Below are 20,574 nucleotides of genomic sequence, written 5' to 3'. Positions count from 1 at the left end.
TCTGCACCCCACGGTTACAGAGATCGTTCCATTACATAGTAAATCACTGTGTAAAATTAGTACTAGTAGAAGTAAAACTCTTGAGTTTACCATGAACTGAATTTTGTCATTACTTGATATAATCTTTACAGAAGGTACAAAGAACAAAAAGCAATAAATGATATTAACATACCATCCTAAAATCACCATTTAAAAACGGCACAGTGGCATTTGATAGACCATGTAAAAGTTCTTGACAGATATTTAAGAATACGTTATTTCAGGAAAAAACGGTTTACCATTGACTTGTAGTTGTTTGGGCGCACAAAATATTGAACTCACTGATGTCATTAAAATCATTGACCAAAGATATAATACGATTGAAATAGGTAGCATTGTGATAGCTTTGTTTTGCAATTCAAACTAGATATTGCTTTTACTCTGTTAAGATCGCAGCTCTTCGTGAAAGTGAAGTAATTATCAAATTGAATTCAACTGTGACCTCTGGCAATAGTCGCAAAAAAACTTCAGAGTTGATATGCTTCAACAGATCACGAACTTCAATAGCTCACGAGTTGATATGCGATAGGAATTGCATCAGCAGTAGCCATGAGATCAATATAGCTTTTCGAAACAGCAACTCAAGCATTCATGTTGAATTTATCAAGTAATCGGAGCTGCGTCAGATTGGCATGCCAAGCAAGAAAGCTGTATATTAAAACAAAGAAAACGCACAGCGAATGCATATTTTATTTTACTAGGTACTCTGTAGGGAACATTGTGCCTTAGGTAATTGAAATTCTGCCTAGCCCTGTTCAATTTTGACCGAATGTGAAGGTCCCATTTGAGACTGCTAGTAATTTCAGTACCAAGATCTGAGGTTAACTGAGTAAATTACAGCTTTTCATAATTTAATAAAAGGACGTCCAGTGCTGGCTTTGAAAAATGAATATATAGATTTCCACGTATTGAATTTTAAGCTGTCACGTTTTGATCAGAGATCCGACCAATTTAATTTGATTTTCAATTCCTATTAGTAAGTGACAGTTCAAGTTAATTGTCATTTTTTGGTAACACATTGGAATAACGGTTGAAAAATATTGGACACAAATTCAGAAATATACAGCTTTTGAAAAATGTGTTTCTTTATTGGAATCTTTGGCTATTTGAAAGCCGTTTTTGATAGCTCAGTCAGGACAATATTTAAGTTGGGGAATATTTGAGGCAGTTCATAAAAATGAGTCATAAATCCGGAAAGCAGGTACCATCATTGATATTGATGAAAAATTGCGCTATTCTGGTTAAAATTGTATCTGCAAGTAGTGAACGCTCAAAAACCTTGAATTTCAATCTTTCTTCAATGAACTCTGTGAGTTGGGGCAAAAATGATTTTTTCTTAGTGCTGATTTGTTCGTCAGCTGTAGTCAACATCAATTTTTTTGCCCGTACTACAAACCAACAACTACAACACAAGATGCAACAAGAAGCAACTTCAACTCCAGCAGCAAAGAGGCCCAAGACTGTGATAGTTGTAGTATGGCTGGACAAGAACCTGGTCGAGGTCAAGGCAGCAATCAACAAAGATACCCGGCGAAAATAAGCCTAGTGGGGATCAGAAGCCGAGCTACCCAAGCACCAACCCGGCTAGTGAGAGCCTTCACAAGATGTGAAACCAAGAAGACCCTTCTGACCGACCGCGGCCTGATGATCGGGCTCACCCATCACCGATGTGAGGAATCAAGACAAGCCCAGCCCTCTTCTCCTCCTCTTCCCGGACGTGATGTGGTGATCCAGTGCTATCGGTGCCAAGGCTTCGGTCACAAGGCGAACGCATGCACCCGAAGCTAGATGAATCAGATGCTGATGATATATGGATTGCTATTTCTCTTGGTGTGAAATTTTTGCAGTCAGATGATTCTTCATGTCCATGAAGGATCATAGGTGGCAAAGAATATCCAACTTAAAATTCATGTGCTTTTCAACGGAATTGTACAAACTACTTGGTCCAATGAAACTTTCCTTGGTTGCCTAATCTGATTTATTGTGTTTTCTTCAACCTTGCTATGGTCGATTGTCGTCTTTAACTACGGCGAATATTCATAATTGTCGTATTTTTTGAGCGTGGTGCTTTGTCAGAAGATACTTTCTTTCAAAGTACCTTGATAAAAGAGGGAATTTCAACCGGATTATTGTTGCATATATTCTTTACTTGATCCAAACAACCATCGAGACACATATGCATGAATTTTCGGGATGCTATCATGTTTTGGCTGCTTTGATACCCTAGAAAAAGTTGTCACATTAATTTTAGAATTGGTAACAGTACCTCTTATCAATAAGTTGTCTCTGTTTTACAATTAAATGTCTCAATGTAGTTTTAATTAAAAAGCTGCAAGTCTCGGGGTAAATTTAGGTATTAAACAGTTTTAATTGGAAGTGGTCATCACATTTAAACGTGAAAAGGAAGTTATTCATTCAATGCCGACCGGTTTCAAGATTGAAGCGTTATGTTTCGAAATGTTTACAGGAATTTTACCCATCAGATATCAAAAATCGCTCCGTACGCTCTATTACCCTTATTGCTCGCGAATCTCTAATAGTGTTAAGAGTTTCTTATTGATTTAACCATATTTATGTGAAATTGAAGATCTAAGTACTCGCAAACTTAGTGATTAAAATTTTGATTTTAGGATTCACTAAATAAGATGCATACTGACACATCTCTACTATTTGTTATTCTTGATTCCCGGTACACCAATTTGACAAGAGTATCATCGAAATGCTAATCGTGGCGTGATAGCCGAGAGGTAACGTGTATGGTTCACACGCCAATGATTGATTGTTCAATCCCCTGCCTCAGTGAAGCTGTCTTGTGTGAAGATAAGCTTTTACTTAACCATAGCTTGAGGTTGACCATAGCCTGACCAATTTTTTCCTGCAATGATGATACCGCATGAAAGTTTCAGACGCAAAAAAAGTGGCTACAGTTACCAAAAAAGCAATGTTGCTCATAAGAAGACCAGTCTCAGATGTGGGGAATAATAAGAAAAGGGCAGCGGCGAATAGGCTGCTGTAGGCCTAATGCTGTTCCGCTGCTATTTCGCAGGAACCATTTTTAATTATTATTATTGGTTACAAGACAATATACCCAATGCCAATTTGCCCAATGCCATTATACCCAATGCCACTATACCTAATATACTTTATATTTTCGTTCATTAATCCGACTACAAATTAGCCGCCGCTATTAAATGTATGTTTTAACATACTCAAGCGGATAATCTATTCCCATGTTCGGTTGTGATAGTTTCATATCAAGTCCCACGGGCCGCTGAGGCATGGCCAAGGCCATTAAATACGTTAAAACGTACTTGTAATAGCGACTGCTAATTGTTAGTCGGATTAGTGAACAAAAATATCAAAATGCATTGTGTATATTGACATTGGTTATAATGGCATTGGGTATAATGTCCTGACACCATTATTATCAAAAATTTGTGTAGCTGAAAAATGTAGCTGAGAGCTAATTGAGATAGAGGTGTAAAGTTATTTGATTTTTTATTGAAGACAACGCCCGTTGTACTTTCATGGATAACTATATAATTTTTTGTTGATTATTCAGTTTTTCCCAATTATTTCGTGAATGGTTCACCTTTCCAGCAAAAAAATGGAATTTTATATTCGTAGAACATTTGAAGTTTTTCACATGAAAGTATGATGTGTTCCCTGTGGATACGTCATCTGTCCTCTCTCTCTCTGTTTTTTTGAATATCTCAAAATAACTGAATGTGAACCAAAAATTGATCATTTTTATCTTGTAATATTTTTTTGAGTACTGGTTGTTCATATTTACTTGGAAGCTTCAGCTCATTCTCTCGATTCATATGAGCTCATTATGGTTGCTGAGGCATTTTGTGAAACAACCATAATGACTTGAATGCTTTGAATTACAGTTGAGCCTTTTTTGTTCAACCTGAAATGTTCCGCAAAGGACATTTAGTTATATCCAGATGAGCTTTTTTTTCCTTGTAACATCTGTGGTCATGATTGTGCTTTTTTGTGCATCATCGATGTCATCATTTTCTGTAGGCTAACTGTTTTTAACCTTCTTTTAAATCATTATCCAACCATCTTGTTGAGCAACTATAATCTAACGTTGTGAAGAGATTCGACTTATCAATTGGGATGTGTTCACAAATAAAATAAATATTGATCGAATTTTGAAACATTTAGCTTTCACATTTAGATATGATGGAACAATTCAAAATTGCTATTCTCATGATTCACGTGTCATCACATCACACATGGAATTATACACAAAATTACGCATCTAATTTCCATCGTATATGAAAGGCACATCAGAGGTATATAAAAAAATAGTTTATGCGTCATTTTTTAAGATTGCTTGCTTTCAAGAGATTTTTCTGGTCTGCATCAGGTACCCGAAAATAAAGAACTGTCTGAAAATTTCTTATGGTCGCTTTAGCGCGTAAGTGTTTTCGCTAATTTGAGACTGCTTATAAATAGCAGCATTAGTGGTTAGTTTATTTTTCTAGTCAGCTAACGACTTTTTCTTATCTTGTCGCTCGATTCACGTTGTTTCTGATCAGCCGCTTTAAAAATATTGATGATTTATGTTTTTCAGATATTATGCGATTGTACAACACAGGGTGATGACTGAAATTTAAACAGGAGTGGATACAATATCCTACTGAAGATGCAGCAGGTATGAAACATTGAACTCTCATTTGATTAGTGTATGCTAAGAAGTCATCTGAACTACGTATCAGCGTTTTGCTACTTTCAGTATCAAATGCAGATATATTGCATGCGTATAAAACAAAAATTTTTCAAACTGAAGTTTTAAATGATAATGAATTTCTCTGGCTCGTCAACAGCATCCATGGCAAGTTATTAGTGAAATAATTACTATTTTTAGAGATCATGTGTACTGATTTTTTTAAATTCTCAAAGTAAACAGTAATAAGCGGAAGAGTACAGGTACACAAGAACAAAAAAAATCACCTTAAGCAAGCTCAGACCTAAGATATAAAAACATTACCAAATTTAATATATCGAAAAGGTGCAAATTATGAGTCAGAAATGATGTTGCAGGGAGACCAGGTGTGGTTTGATTCTGGCCTTGGTTTCTTGTCACCTGGAGTGGTTATGCAGGTGAAGCGAAACCCCTTCCTCATCTCTATACTAAACGAGGATACCAATGAGGTAACGAGCTAGTAACACGTGAACCTTGATCAAAATTGAGCTCTGAAGATGGCATTTATACGGGTCCTGTTGACTTAATGGGCTCTTAAGGCCTTAGTGTTCAGAGGAAAAAAAATCTAGCATATATTCAGCAAATGATAACCTCTGTTGCCTTTGTCTGACACTGGCCGTGCCCTTTCGTTTTGCTGAGGCTAGAATCTCAGCCCATGTAATTTAAGTGAATAATATATTAAAGAGATTGGAATCTATTTTGTGTACAAATGTTGTGTTGTAGGGAGGGGTAAAGAATGGATCCAGCAATTGTTCGGTTTTTAAGATTTCAAAAGTCGATTGAATGCTTTCCAACTGTTCTTGCGAGAAAATTCTTTACGTACACTTATTGTGTCATGACCCAAGCCGTATTTAAAGTTAGGCTTGAAATTTCTCGAGCAATCTTTTTACTGCGATTTTTTATGCGATTTTTTGTCTGAACCTTATGACTTTTCGTCCTCAAAAAAAGTAAATACCGGAGGATATTAAGTTCTCTTGCAGCCTTACGATTAACTAGTCTCTAAGTATGTGATTCAACGAGGCAGTTTAGTAGACATAAATTCATGGTGAAGAGTGGTTTAACCCTCCCCTTTAACCCTACCTCCTGCTCACCACGTCCCCCTCAATTAAGGTGAAGCTAGCCTTCCTAAGCTGTGCAGCTAGCTAATGACAAATGAATTGTATTGCGGCGCTGTGTTTTTTTTTAAGATGTGTTCACACATTTTTTAATGACTTTGATTTTTCAAAACGGGATAAACAGGTAACGCCCAGCGGGCATTAAGTTTCATTAGAGGACCAAAGTGGGATTTAGTGGTCCTTCAAGTGCTTAAAGTGGCGCAGCTGCTGGGATGGCCTTAATTTAAGGTTAAAGGGTCATTTTTAGGGCTCAAAATGAGTGAGTTTTTGGGCTCAAAATGGTGCCGTTTACATGTTTTTGTGATTTTTTTTGAGTTTTTTTGTTTGATTAGTCTTAGGTTGAATTTTTTAAAAGTTGATGAAGGTCGTTTGCGAGACAAATTACTTGTTATGACCATTTTATGTGCTTTATGTTTCGGTACTACAAACACAAACTTGCAAAATGATAGTATTTTTTTCAAGTTCTTTGAAAATATTTGTCAGTTTTTGATTTTGCCAGCCTCAGGAGCCAGGGCATCTCCTTAAGGTTTCAATGATTGGGCACTTCATAGTTTCTGGTAACAAGGGAATTATTTTTCAACATTTTATTGTCTCGAATTTCATCATTTTCCTTGATAAATTTTTTTAAAAGTTTTCCTGAATTTTTTTTGTCAATTTTTGATATTTGTCCATTCTCAAGTGCCAGGAAAACCTACTCCACTGTCTGATAAAAAGTTGCTGCTCGGTTGTTAATGTCAAGGGAATTGTTTTCAACACTTGAATAATTCGAATTTTTATTTAAAAAAATTTGCATTTTTAGTTTTTGAAAACACTTAGTTTTTCTTGCCTCAGTAGACAGGTAACCTCCTCAAGTGTTTGAGAGTACGTTATTACATAGTTGCTAGGAGGCCAATAGAATGGATTTCCAACATTTTAATAGAACGAGTTTCTATTTTTTGAAATTTGATTTTTTATTCTAAAAATTATTGCCTATCGGTCTTTGAGACATTGAATTTTATAAGGCTTGGAATTGGGTTACTGTATAGCCTCTTGAGACAAAGAAATGAATCTGAAGATATTAATATCGCAATTTTCAGCAACCTTTTAAAATTTGCAGTTGGTTTCTTTTTTTCTGTCATTTTTGAGTTAATTGATCTTCAAGGGCCAATAATTTTTTTTAGGTCTTTCAGATATAACCCTGGACCGATTTTAGAGACAAAAGATTCGTTTGAACTTATATTTGAAATAGGTATATTTAACGAGATCAAATTTTGCCTCCGGGGTAAAGGCTTCAAGAGTTTTAGCAATGAGTATATTTTTGTTTAGTTTGATTGTTTGATTCTCAATTTTTTTGGGATAATTTTTGTGTTTTGGCTGGCATTGTTCAATTGATCTGCTGGTCAAGTAGAGTACTTCTATTTTTCCCATCAATTTCCTGGGATTGTATTTTGGGGCTTGTCCTGCTATGTTTTTAATTCGTCGTCTCCATCGATGATTCCTACGACATGACTTCTTGGAATTGACTTTTTCACTGACTTCTGCTTTGCAGTAATAATTTGTGTGCGTGACGTCATTTTCTGCTTTTAGGTTAATTGCGTGACTTACCTCCCTCAAAAAAGTGTCTTCTGAACTCACTTATGGAACTTTAAATTTTATGAACATTTACTTGTTGAAGATCAATGGTGCGCATCTAAGTAGTGCAAAACTTATATGCCCTGATTCTTGAGTATTAGTCTTGAGGTTTTTATTTTGAATATCAATTTTGAAAAAGCTCTTTTAGGGCTTTTTCCTTATAGACCTTATGTGTCATAAAATTGATCGTTGAAGATCAATGGTGCGCATCTAAGTAGTGCAAAACTTATATGCCCTGATTCTTGAGTATTAGTCTTGAGGTTTTTATTTTGAATATCAATTTTGAAAAAGCTCTTTTAGGGCTTTTTCCTTATAGACCGTATGTGTCATAAAATTGATCGTCCGAATCTAACCCAAAAAGTCTAGTGGTCTTTAAAGGACTGGTGGTCGATCTCTCTATCTTATTTCTTTAGTTGTTTCACTTCCGTGGAAGGCCACAAGCGTCTATCGCGGCTATTTGCTGTCAATGTTTGTGGTTTAAAATTATTTAAATTTATATTTGTTTTTGTTCAATTTTACCTATTTCCAAATACATATATCTGGCTTATGGCCCCAAAGATATTAAATTCTCTGTTGAAAAATGTTTTGACATGTTTAGAGAGTTCAGCTTCCAGGTCGCACCATTTTGGCATCTCGCGAGAAGCTACCGGAACCCTATGGAGCGGATGACATGGTTCACCTGAAAGATCTCCACTCAGGATCCATCCTCCAGAATATTATGTTCAGATTCGAGATTGGACAGATCTATGTGAGTTCATGATAGAACTTAACAAGACCGTGAGTTCATGATAGAACTTAACAGTGCCACACACAGCTCGTGACAGTCTGTGTGTGGCACTGAAAGTTCTAACATCTTTAAACAGAGCACAAAACACGATTTGAAGAAAAAGAAGACATACCTAGCGCATGAAGGAAAATAGGCAATTGATTCTCGTGAAGCGATTTAGATTTAAACAAACGAATTGTTTTAAGTGCGGTTTATTTTGATACTCGCACCTCCTTTTTCTTATTGAGAGGACGTAGGGATTAGTATTATTAATAGCCGCCGTTAATGAGAAGTCAAATTAGAGTGGTGATTTTAGTCACGCCGAAGTAGTAAAGGGAGCGAAAAAGGAAGTAGATTTGAAGTGTGCTTTCTTCCAAGTGCCTTTAAAGTGGAGTGAGAAGTTGGTATTTGAACAAATATTAGGTTTCTGAAAGCAATTTTTTTCACGGGCGGCAATTTGCTTTTACAATTTAGTTTTCAAAAAAGCGTTAATGTTGTGAGAAATTGGTGTTAGAACAAAATTTCTGTTTTTGATGATCATTTTTCACGTACGGTAGTTTAATTTGATAACATCTCTTCTAATTGCGCCTGTTTGCAGTTGCCTGGTTTCAATCAACGGGGAGCTTATACTTTTAGCGGTTTTGACATTTTTTGTTACCATAAAGTTTTTTAAGGTTTTGATTGCCCCTTTTTTATGTTGTCGTATAATTTAATATCATTAATGACCAGTCTCTGTGGTTGCCAGTGAGCTATAGATAAACCTGATGAATGGTTTGAGTTCATAGCTAATTCTTCTCATGACTTTGACGCTATTTTTTCTCGAAAATTATTTGTGGAGTTTGGGGGTAATAGTTGTATTTTTGTTTCACAGTGTACATTAATGTCACTAGGGACAGGTCTCATAGGTTGGTTGCTATTGAGGTTTAATTTGGTCGTGCATTATTTCAGTTTGTGTCTGAAACTTTTTTTCATTTTCCAAAAGCTTTTGGAAATTTTGAGTTATTACAAAAATTGATTGAATTTTTTGTCTTCTCTTAAACTCAATCTATTAATGACAGCTTTTTGCGATTGCCTACGGGGAATGAGTAATTTTAGTTCTTGGGTTCAGTTCATAGCAATCGGTTTTATAATTCCAAAGTTTTCCAGGAAAATGGTATTTGATTTCTGAGTCTTTTCTGTTGGGCACATTGGCCTCCTAATGATGCGTATTTTTTTCGATATATCTGCGCTATCTTTGAGCTAACGTTTTCAGTGCCAGATGGCGTTTGTTTTTCACTTGTTTGAGTAAATATAAGAATTTTGCCTTCGTTTGTAGTTCTACCGTCGCCCTTCAGCCATTAGAACTGCTGAAAGATGGTTTGACTTCTTGAGTTTTATAGTATGCTCTCGTTTTTGGATTTTGGCATGTAGTTTTATTATTAGTTCAACTCCACTGTGTTAAACTGTTTTGATATTTACGTTTTAATTGTTTGCTTTTTTACTTTGTCATTTATTCCCACAAGGTTGTTATATTCTATACTCTTTCTAAGGATGGGTAATTCAAAATTTTTGTAAAGCGTTGTAATTATCAGTAATTCTTTAAATATTAGATATTGGAAAAATAAATAGCTTGCATGTCTGAGCCTAATATTGTAAAAGTATTAATTGTCTGGTCATGAGTTAATTAAACTCTTCGGATTCTAATTCAGGACTTTTCGTATATTTTCCATCAGTTTGAGCTTTGGAAACGGAATAGAGAGGATAGAGATAACATCGAAGCCTTACGCTGGCTTCAGTAGTCTTTCAAGTGTTTAGATTGCTGAAGTTGTTGGAAAGCTCTACATTCAAGGTAGAAAGGCCATTTTTGTTAGTTGGGCACAAAATCGTAAAATTTTTCTTTTCTTTGTTCATTTTAAGGTTTCTGTTAGATTTGTCTACAGTTCACGTTTGCCACTTTTCACCACGGCCTTTTTGTTGCAAATGTTTTTATATCTGTGTTTTGATCTATACTTTTTGCGCAAACACAAACTGATAGTGGGCTTTTTTCAACTGATATTGGGTTTTTTCTTTGTTTTTTTTGGTTGTTAGGGGCCACTTCTTAAGGGCTTAAAGATATGTTAACGTATGTGTTACTGAAAATGAGTTAATGAATAGTTTCTGGTGTGGAATAATTTTGATGATATCACATTTTTATCAACATTTTATGCCTTGCAATTTTTTCCAATTTGATCATTTTTCGACTTTTTTAATCTTTTGGTTCAATGGGAACTCTTGTTCTGCCGGAAGATGAGCTACTAGCAAAAATGGGTTACTGCAGTTTTTGTTAACGTGTGTGTCTTGTTTATGCAAAATTATCACGACCGGTTTTGAGCTTTTGTTCTAGAATTTTCTTTGACATCTTGACAGACTTTTTCGCGCTTGTTGTTCATTTTTGAATGATCTAAGTTGCTCTCATTCTGAAAAAGTTTTTTGCTTAGATCAAAGCTATAGTGTGCGGATGAGAAGCAAAGGCAATTAGCTTAGTATTTAATATGTCAGACTTTTCTCATGGAGGTTGAGGACTCGAACCCCTTTGGGGTCGGTATTTTTGGAGAACTTTTGGTAAAACTTTTACGCAACACCCCCTCTTTATTAATTTGCCCCGCTCGTTGTTCGAGAGCAATTGTGTCGGACGTTAATTGGGTTTTGTTTGGATTTCATTTTGCTATAGTTCAATTTTTCGTAAATTTTTTTAAGAAGAGATTGATAAACGGCAAACCAATACTGCGTTCCAACATTTTTTCAATTAATTAACAAATTATCAAGCCCAACCAACTCAATTACGTTTCATTAACTGTTTTAATCAACGCATGAAGCATTCTGAAAATGTGTGATGCTTTGATTACTAGGTGCTTATAGGCAAGAAAGTTGATTTGCTATTTTCTATGCAAAGATTAAGTATATTGATATTCGATAAAGTTGTGGGTAAACCTAATTTTTGTTTTGGGTAAACTTTCATTAATTTCGTGCCTCGGCAAAAATTGAATAAAATAAACATTTTGCTGGTGTATTTTACAGAATAAGGGGGTCGCAAATGACCGATGAAGGACAGCCTGCTTGATTTTATTTACCTCTGGCATCATATGTCTGGACCATGCTTTGATTCTCTTAGAACTAAATTTGTCAATAACCAATTTTTGCGCCTCTGAGATTAAATGCTCGTTGCATTAGTGGTATCATAAAAGTGTTCTGTGCATGGTCAGTTTGGTTTTGTTGATATCTATTTACTATAAAAGTTATCTGGGTTTAAAGTGTGTCTTGTTTTCATTTTTTTGGCATTTGGTTCCTAATACGAGTTTTTATACAGAATTTTTTGTTGAATGTTTTCCTTGAGTAATAATCTTTAAGGTAAAGAATTTTTCTAACTGTTAAGTTCTTTTATTCAAAGATCTGATAACTTTTTGTGCCTTAGTTAACTCTTGTTTCTTGGTTTTTTTGATAATGGTGGTCTACAAGACCATTGCAGTCACTTGCAGCATGAATACTATTCCTCCTCACGTAATAGGGTGAGTGTGTGCTGCAACTGTTTCGAAATGCGTGATTCGGTTTCTTTACTATTTCAACATAATGCCAATTTCTTGGTGATGTTCTTAATCATCAGGTGACCATTTATTTTCTCAGACAACATTCTTTGGCAACTAATCCATGTGGGCGGCGCCCGCCACATAAAGGGGCACATGCGTACCATACATGGCATTTTTTTAAAAATGAAAAGAAGCTGTTACCGATCAACCGGCAAGTGTAGTTTTGAATAGCCTTTTCTTTGTTTTAGACGTACATAGGCAGCATCCTGTTGTCTGTTAACCCGTACAGACTTATCAAAGACCTATATGGCAACAGAGCAATCGAGAGATATAGAGACAAGATACTCGGAAACCAAGCACCGTAAGTACTCTCAAAAGATTCGTATAATCGAAAAGTGTTTTATTTGAGATCTTTCCCCAAATATATGTGGAGCCAAGAGTGCTGAAACCATTAGTATTGAACCAAAAGTTCTCCATTTCTCGCAGTATCTGCAAAAAAAATCTATATGAGAAATAAAACCTTGGAGGGTTTATATCGAACGAATTTTAGTATATTTTTCCTACAATCCTAGGGGTAAGATTCTCGTGGTTTTGTGATATATAGTCAGTTTCAATTACTTGGCTATTCTAAGTCCACAAGCTGCTGCTTCTGCTGATCGAACGATCTGCTAATTCCGATCGTTTTTGCTTAATTCAACCATGAGACTTAAGTGAACGTTTTTGTTTTCATACACCTTGAATAGACCGTTCCTGCCCTTATAATGGTTTACATGTCTCATTAAGAGAGGCCGGTTCATTACAAATAATATAAAGCATTATTTTGGCTCAAAATTATTAAATATTGGTGATAATCGACGGATGAAGGGAAATATTTCCGAGCGCTGTAATAATGTTTTAGACATCTGTATGCAGTTGCAAATGAGGCGTACATCAATGTTTGTTCTAAAGGAGAAGACCAAGTCATCATAGTCAGGTGCGTTGTTTATCATGTACGCGTAGCTTTAGCAGGATTTTTAGGTGGTATTTATTTCCAAAGCTCAAACTGCTCATCTTTTGAAGGGCAAGTTACTTATACATTTGAAACATGTATTTTCCGTAAGTTTTGTATTTTATGACAATCCTTTTTCATACTTTCTCAAAATTCATTAATCGTATCACACACTGTTCGGAATTTTACCTTTGGGGATCCCCGGCGCGTCGCTCAAGTCCCGTGTTCTTCAATTTTCATACCTAGCTTTTTCAAGATGGTTTATTATTATTCTCTAAACACGAGCCACATTGATTCATTCAAAATTTTTACGAAATTACTTGTGTTTCTGTTCAGATAGGAAGAAAACATTTTTGGTTTGTTAATGATAATTGGTTTTTATATTTTAGCGGAGAAAGTGGGGCTGGAAAGACGGAAAGTACGAAACTGATTCTCCAATACTTAACCAGTGTCTCTTTACAGGGAAAGTTGTCCAAAGGAAAACTCATATCAGACCGGGTAATTAAAGCCTTGACTTCTATTAGATGCAATGTTATACATCACGCATTGATTATACCGAGAAAGTTGGTCACAAGAAGTCTAGCAGTTGATCAAAGCCCTAAAGACAGAACTTTTTTTTAGCTCGGTGCAGATAATGACAGCAAATTCATTGGTTTCTCGGTTACGTAGAAAAGACTCAAATTTCAATAGAAAATAGGGATTGTCTCGAGTGCAAATAGTTGAACTGCAGTGATGTTGAAACTTGGAAAATGCATTTCGGAGAAAATTCGGGTTTTCATTCTTCAGTGAAAAAGTTTTTTTTCAGTTATTGGAAAGCAGCCCTTTGTTGGAAAGTTTTGGCAATGCAAAGACACTGAGAAACGACAACTCTTCCAGATTTGGCAAATTCATGGAAATAAAGATAACCGAGTAAGTTCGCATTCGCTAATATTGTAAAGAGGCCAAGTGAGACAAAATATGCAGAGAAAATGAAGTTTTCTTTTTGCTTATCTTATCAAAACGTCGGATAATGGTTTACTATATCTGCAAACAAAGCTGAAATCATGAGATATCTGTGTTCGATTTTGATTTCATGATTGGTGTAATGATCTGTTATGAGCTTCAGATTTAGCGATTACAAGCACTGTATTGAGCTCTGTTTCAGTAAAGCAATAGTGGGAGCGCAGCTGAAAGAGTATCTTTTGGAGAAGTCAAGGATTGTGTATCAGACTATGAACGAGAGGAACTATCACGTGTTCTACGAGATGCTCAGTGGAATGAGTGAAAACCAGAAGTCGAAATATGGACTATCAACCCCTCATTACTTCCATTATCTCAACCAGGTACGCCACATCTGTGAAGTTGACTGGAATCCAGAGTTGGTTTACATCATAGTTACAAATTGGGGAGTCATTGACTTTTGGAGGTCATCGCGTGGTCTAAAATTAAGACCAGTAAATGCTGCACCTATCAGAATTGTGATACAAGGTAAAGTTTTTTCTCTGAAGTCAATTGGCCTTCCTCTGGGACTCGGTTGGCTCCTGGTTAGTCCTGTCCGGTTTTTAAGAGTTACGGTGAGCTATTTTTCTAATCAGCCGGGTGGTTGTGAAACAATGTAAAATTCAAAGTGATTTTCAGTTTTTGCTGAACAAAATTGAAGAGCAGAGGGAAGAGAGAAGGGTTGTTTTGTTTTACTTTTTAATAGCCGCCCTCAGCCTCTCAACTGCTAGTATTTAGGCGCACTCCTTTTTAATTCGCTGTACCTTTTGATCACGTTTTTTGTTTTACACAAATCATGACTATCAAGCTTGACTTCTGACTTACCTCACTCACAGTTTCAATTGAATGGATTTCAATTTGTTTCACACATTATGTTACGCCTTGTAGTGAATACGCTCAATGTCAAAATAGCAAAATTGAAAGATCAAAAGAAACAGGATAAGCATCAAAGTCAAAATAGGAAAATTGAAAGTTAAAAAAAATAGGATAAGCATATAAAGCCCAATCATTAAGTCATAGTGCATTAGGTTATCAAGGTTCATTGAAGAGATTGCTAGCTGGGATCAGTATTATGCTTATTAGCGTTCAGTTTTGGAAGCTGAAATAAGTGAATTTCTGGAATGTTACCGAATATGCAGAATTTGCACTTCAAAAAAATTATGACACTTCTGTCAATTTCTATCTCTTATTTTCTTTTTCTGTTTCAATCCTAATGTGCGTTAAGTGGCTCAATTGCGGCTATTTTGCAGTAATTTGCCGGCTATGTTATTAATGGCCGCTGTCAACTTCTCAAAGGCTAACTTTTAGGCCCTTTCCTTTTTAAAATTAAAGGAATTTGAATTGAATCGGGGCGCTGTCTTTTGATTTTTCAAGATCTATTCACACATTTTCATGATTTTTGAAGTCAAATTGGGGTAGTGATTTTGGTCACGCTGAAACAGGAAGTGGTGAAAAAAGAAGTGGTTTTGCGGTGTGACTCTGACAATGGTGTTTGAACAAAAATCCGCTTTTTTTGCTTTCTTGTGTTTTTTTGTTCAAATGCGGCATTTTGACATTATTTTTTCAAACTTTTTTCAATTTTTCGATGTTTTAAATGGTTTCCTCAATGCATTCGTCGGAACATTTTAGGTCTATTTTTTGTTTATTGAATGAAAGTTCTGTGAATTGTAGGTCAGTACTTGTCTGCATGTTTTTCATTTTCGCTTCGAACGATATTTAGCTACGTTAGATGTTTGCATCTATTCTGTTTTGCTGCTGATATTCAAAATTTTTGCTTGACTGTTTTGACTTTGAGTAACTTATACACCCCTTCTTGCGTTGGGTGTGATCTAAATTTCTTTCCTATTCACAAGTTGGCGACAGTTTACTAAAATTGAAATGAAAAGTGCAAAATGAGTGATTTTTTTTATTTTAAATCTTAGTAGTGGCATATATTAACCTCTAATTACGTCATTTGAAGCCCCTTCCTGTGTTAATTTAGTTAGTTTCCACCCAACCACCCGAATGAAACAGGCTGTATTATATTTGAGCTCCCAGACATCAATCAGTTGGTTTGTTTGAGCTCCCCTGCGTCTGTTTTCATCGTCTGCTTGTGTGCGCCTAACTGCTATTATTTAGGCGCACGCCTTTTTTATTCGCTCTTCCTTTTGATCACGTTTTTCGTATTGCGTAGGTCAGGATTTCACATTTGTCTACTCACTTACCTCCCTATCCGTTTCAATTGAGTAGATTTTAAGATCTAACCCGCATTTTAGTGTGCAGTGAAGTGAATACGGTCAAAGTCAAAAGTAAGGGGATAATGTCCGGGCGTTAATCCGATGTACATTTGGTTACGAAAGTCGAGCCTTTTCACATTAGAGCCATTGCTAGCTGACATTTACTAAATATTTTTTATTTTAGAAGCTGAATGAAGTATTGAATAAGAATTTAACTGAAACTGCACACCGAATCTGAAACTTAGGGAAAAATTCTTTCAATTTCTATCTCTTTACTTTTTCTGTCCCAATCCCGATGTGCCTCAATCTGCCGGCTATGTGGTTTAAGATAGACGTACGAGGTGTTGATCGCTTGCGGTTTTTTAAATGAAATTTTAGGTTTTTTGGGGCTGATTTAATTTTCTCCGATATATCAAATAATTAATAGACGCCGTCAGCCTCGGGACGGCTATTATTTAGGCGCCCTCCTTTTTTAATTGGCTTTAGCTTCTGATCACGCTTTTCGTTTTACGTAAGTCGCGATTTTCACGTATGACTTTTGACTTACTTCACTCTTTCAACTGAATCGATTTTAAATTCTTTCACGCATTGAATTACGCAATATAGTGAATACGGTCAAGGTCAAAAGAGCAAAATCAAAGGAGACGGGATAAACATATGAAGCCCGGTCATTAATTCATAGTGCATTAGGTTATCAAAGTTCAATAAAGTGATTGCTAGCTGACTTTAGTTTTATGCCTAATAGCTATCAGTTTGGAAGCTGAATTGACCTGGATTTCAGAGTCTAACCGTTTATGCAGAATTTGCGCACCAAATAAGAAGACTTTGACTTTTGGTGAAATTCTCTCAACATCTATCTCTTAATTTTTTGTTTTCTGTTTCAATCCAAATGTGCGTCACGCGGGTCTAACGTCGGCCTGTTGCCGGCTATATTTGTCATTTTGGGACCAATTTTGAACGTTTATTAGGCGTCAAGGCGCAATTTTGATAGGTTGCAGATGTCTCTCTTGAAGGTTTTTCTGGATTGTGTTACAAAAGGAAGGCAATCAAACGTTTGACAGGCCAGATTTTACTACTGTTTATCGAGTATTTTTTTGTGTCATTTTACCGAATGGTTTTTTATCCGTGTGTGTCATTGTTGCTATGTGTGTTCTGTCGTGTTAGTAATAATTGATGAAATGATTTCAACTTTACATGATCTCTGAAGAATAGTTTGAGATATCCCTTTTGCAGAGGGTTTTGTAGACCGAAGTGCTAACAGATTTGTTGTTAGTTTTTTTTAGTTCACTGATGTCCGTTTTGCCAGTTTTTATTTTTTAATGGTAATTCAGTAAATATACAAAGCGTTTTCACAACGAATCAGTTGTTGGAAATCATTGTTTTGAAGTCGCAATATGTAGACATTTATGTCACAGAAATCAGTTTCTGATTGCTCTGATGTTCTTTCTTTTTTCCCCGCTTCGATAGTTTGAGGATGTGAATAGTTTATTTAAGTGAGTACTTGGCCGATGCTTAGTCAGGTTTTACTCCAAGTCGATTCCGGAGTTTTGTAGCTATTTTCCGTACCATCGATTATTCCGTCAGACCAATTTTTCGACTGGCCACCGAACCTTTCCTATGAAAAATCTTGATTTCGCCCACGGGCATTCAGTTACTGAGTAGTTCTCTTAGAGCCTTACTAGCCTCCAAATAAGCGATTCACTGAAGTTGCTTAAGAGCTATAGATTAAGGTGCCAACAATTCTTGGACCCCCATTTTCCACCTTTCTGTACCCCATTTCGCCACTCCCTCCTAATTCTGCCATGTGCGCATGACATCACGGCGGAAAGGGGCACTGTCCGTGTGCTTGTTTCTTACTTCCCCTTCCCGTTTTTCCCCGATTGAGAGAAGTTACCTGAATTGGAATTAGCAACTATCAAAGCCAACGCCTTGCCCGTGGTTTGAGATGACATCAATTCGTCCGACATAAGTAGGTTATGTTAGATATTCTTTGTTTACGGCTTTTGTAATTTGATGCACGAATAAATTCCAGACTTATAACGCGCGCTTGTTTGATTCTTTATTTTACACTGTCTGTGGTAATGTACTCACACGACCTGATGGTCGTACGAAAGATTTTTTTTAATAACTTATCATAAGCAGCCTTTGATCAATTAAAGTTGTCTAATAATAATCAGCAGTGGTAGGTGCAACGTAAACTGAAGATAATACTCAATTTGTATATTACGTGTTAACTTCAGCCTAACGAATATCAGCTAGTCTCTTTACTCAGGTGGTATTAAATCACCGCTTTAATATCATATTAATGATCTGCAGCTCTCACGCTCTTGCTTATTTGTTTGTTGTGTATGTGCGCGTGCCTCATTTGTTCACGCCTGACTTAAATCTAGAAATTTAATAACTGCTGAGATTTTTTAAATATTTGTAAAACGTTCCAGTAGACAATTTATGAGTAGAATTTTTGCTAAAACATGGTTTAAATAAATCTACGAATTCGTTTGTATTTCTTGGTAATCAAAACCACAGACCTAAAGCGTTTATAGTAGTTTTTATTTGTCTCGAGTCTTGGTTTCTATTTTTGGTCGGTGCTTGATTGCGATCCAGTTTTTTTAACTGTTTTTTGCGCGCTTTTATCTAAATAGTTATTAAAATATGAATTTGCGGTGTCCGAATTTGTATCGAAGCGACAGTGTGGCCGTGTAACTTAAAATGGCTCATTTCCTGACACATATCTCCCATTAACCAATGATAAATTTTTCCGATCTTAGAAAAAATTATGTAATAGTGTGCACATTTTAGGGTGGCAAAGACTTGAGCTGCACCAGCAAAAATGACTTTGAGGACTTCCAAAGGTTGGTGTCTGCAATGGACGTATTAGGCATATCACAAGCAGAGCAGGATGGAATTTTCACAATACTAGCAGCAATTCTTCATTTGGGAAATATTACATTCTATGCCAATGAAGAAGAAGGAGAGGCTAAAATACGTGAAGATTCCTATGTGCACGCCGTTTCCTCTCTTCTCAAAGTCAAGCCGAGTGATCTAATCGATGACATCACGTACAGAGTAACGGTAAGTGAATTATGAGGGCACGGCCATGTTTTCCAAACCCACCTTAGTGGGGGGGGGGGTAGGAACTATGCTCAACTGGTTTTTTTGTTCAGTTTGGACTATTTAATTTAGTCATCATAGAGAGCTGTGAGTGGTATTATCAGAAAGCCGTTCAGGCGTAGAATCAATTTTTTTCAACTTTGCTTGTTTTTTGAGTCGAGGAGTTATCGAGGTTCAAAGTTTTTGTGAACTTTGATATTTGACGTGATGTTCAAATTTAGCTTCGTTTTGTTCAATTAAAGATTTTGTCGCATCAAATTACTGTTCCAAAATATTTTACGCTAAGATTTGACACGATTACGTAATCTTAATTGACAAGCAGCGATACAAAGGCAAGTTTGAGTCGCATCGTTGATTTTTAATTGCTCTCAAACGAAGTTTGTAGCAATTATATTAGTCCTGTCTTTTTTTATGTCTTTTTTTCAAGTTTTTTTAATTTTTTTTGTCTTTTAAGTTCTTTCAGCCTCTAGAGCAAAGAAACCTAGAAAACTCCTCTAGGGTTTGAAAATAGGTTACTGTATAATTTCTAGATTAAATGGAATGTCTTGCAAGATTTTAACATCACGAATTTTAGCATATTTTTGACAATTTTTTGCCATTTTCAATTTTTTAGTCATTTTTTAGGTTTTTTGAGCCTCAAGGGTCAGAAAAGTTTCGTTATGGTTTGATAATAAATTACTGGAAAATTTGTTTGTCATTGATTAATTTTCAACTTTTTAATATCACGTGTTTTAGCAATTTTTTTTTATAAAACTTGCGATTTTTGTTGGGTTATTTGAAATGTTTGACATTTTTTTCAGGTTTCTCTAGCCTCAAGAGCCACCAAACTCCCTCTAGGGTTTGATACTATGTTACTGGATGAAGTTTAATGTTCACAGTCAACCTCTTCACGGCTTAGGCGCTCTCCTTTTTTAAAAATCCGCTTTACTTTTCGTTTTTCATAAGTCACCAGTGTATTTTGTTATCAAATTCAAATTTGCTCCGAGTTTACGGCTAATTGGTATGAGTATTAAGCTTACAATTAGCCACCCTCGACTTCTCAGCCGGCTATAATAGCGGTTTTTATTATTTTACCTCGTCGAATAAAAGTTATTTTTGCTTTACCGTTAGTTACAGCTTGCTCAAAATTTTTTTTGAATTCTGTTTGACTTCTCGAGACTAGCTATATACGTCACTCATTATGATCACGTAAACAGCAGCTTTTAAACAGCAGTTGCTCAGCGAAGCAATCTAAAAGAAAGGAATCGTAAAAACGAAATGAAGAACAGAATCGGTATAAACCCATAAAGCCCAATTTTTGATGCTCGCTACTTTAACTTTGTTCTTAAGTTTAAGTTTTCATCTCTAATGCTTATTGGTATTGATACTGGCCCCTTTATCCCCTCATTAAGAAACAGCAGAATGCCTAACTCCGGAATGACGGCAGAATGGTTCGCACTTTTAAATTTTTTGTATAAAAATCAATTTTGTCTTTAATTGCTCTCAAACAAA

The 20,574-nt window shown here is 35.9% G+C and overlaps 1 protein-coding gene across 3 annotated transcripts in view; it reads left to right on the top strand.

Annotated features, from left to right (window-relative positions):
• The first annotated feature begins 4,622 nt into the window (after positions 1–4,622).
• LOC142357847 (unconventional myosin-XV-like) overlaps positions 4,623–20,574 on the top strand; it is a 163,282-nt gene continuing 147,330 nt past the window's right edge. For 2 of the 3 annotated variants that reach the window (XM_075409363.1, XM_075409353.1), the window contains exons 1-8: positions 5,068–5,205; positions 8,081–8,230; positions 12,039–12,151; positions 12,689–12,763; positions 13,168–13,276; positions 13,584–13,687; positions 13,923–14,100; positions 18,772–19,044. In XM_075409363.1, coding sequence (XP_075265478.1) covers positions 5,083–5,205; positions 8,081–8,230; positions 12,039–12,151; positions 12,689–12,763; positions 13,168–13,276; positions 13,584–13,687; positions 13,923–14,100; positions 18,772–19,044 — 1,125 coding nt within the window. In that variant the 5' untranslated portion in view covers positions 5,068–5,082. Of the gene's footprint in view, positions 4,706–5,067; positions 5,206–8,080; positions 8,231–12,038; positions 12,152–12,688; positions 12,764–13,167; positions 13,277–13,583; positions 13,688–13,922; positions 14,101–18,771; positions 19,045–20,574 lie in introns of those variants that run through there. The other variant, XM_075409359.1, reaches the window with a different exon arrangement.

The sequence above is a fragment of the Convolutriloba macropyga genome, chromosome 2, assembly GCF_964194025.1.
Source record: "Convolutriloba macropyga chromosome 2, txConMacr16.3, whole genome shotgun sequence".
In the NCBI taxonomy this organism is placed as follows: domain Eukaryota; kingdom Metazoa; phylum Xenacoelomorpha; order Acoela; family Convolutidae; genus Convolutriloba; species Convolutriloba macropyga.
The sequence above is the reverse complement of the archived record's forward strand: the minus strand, read 5'-3'. Positions and strand labels throughout refer to the sequence as shown.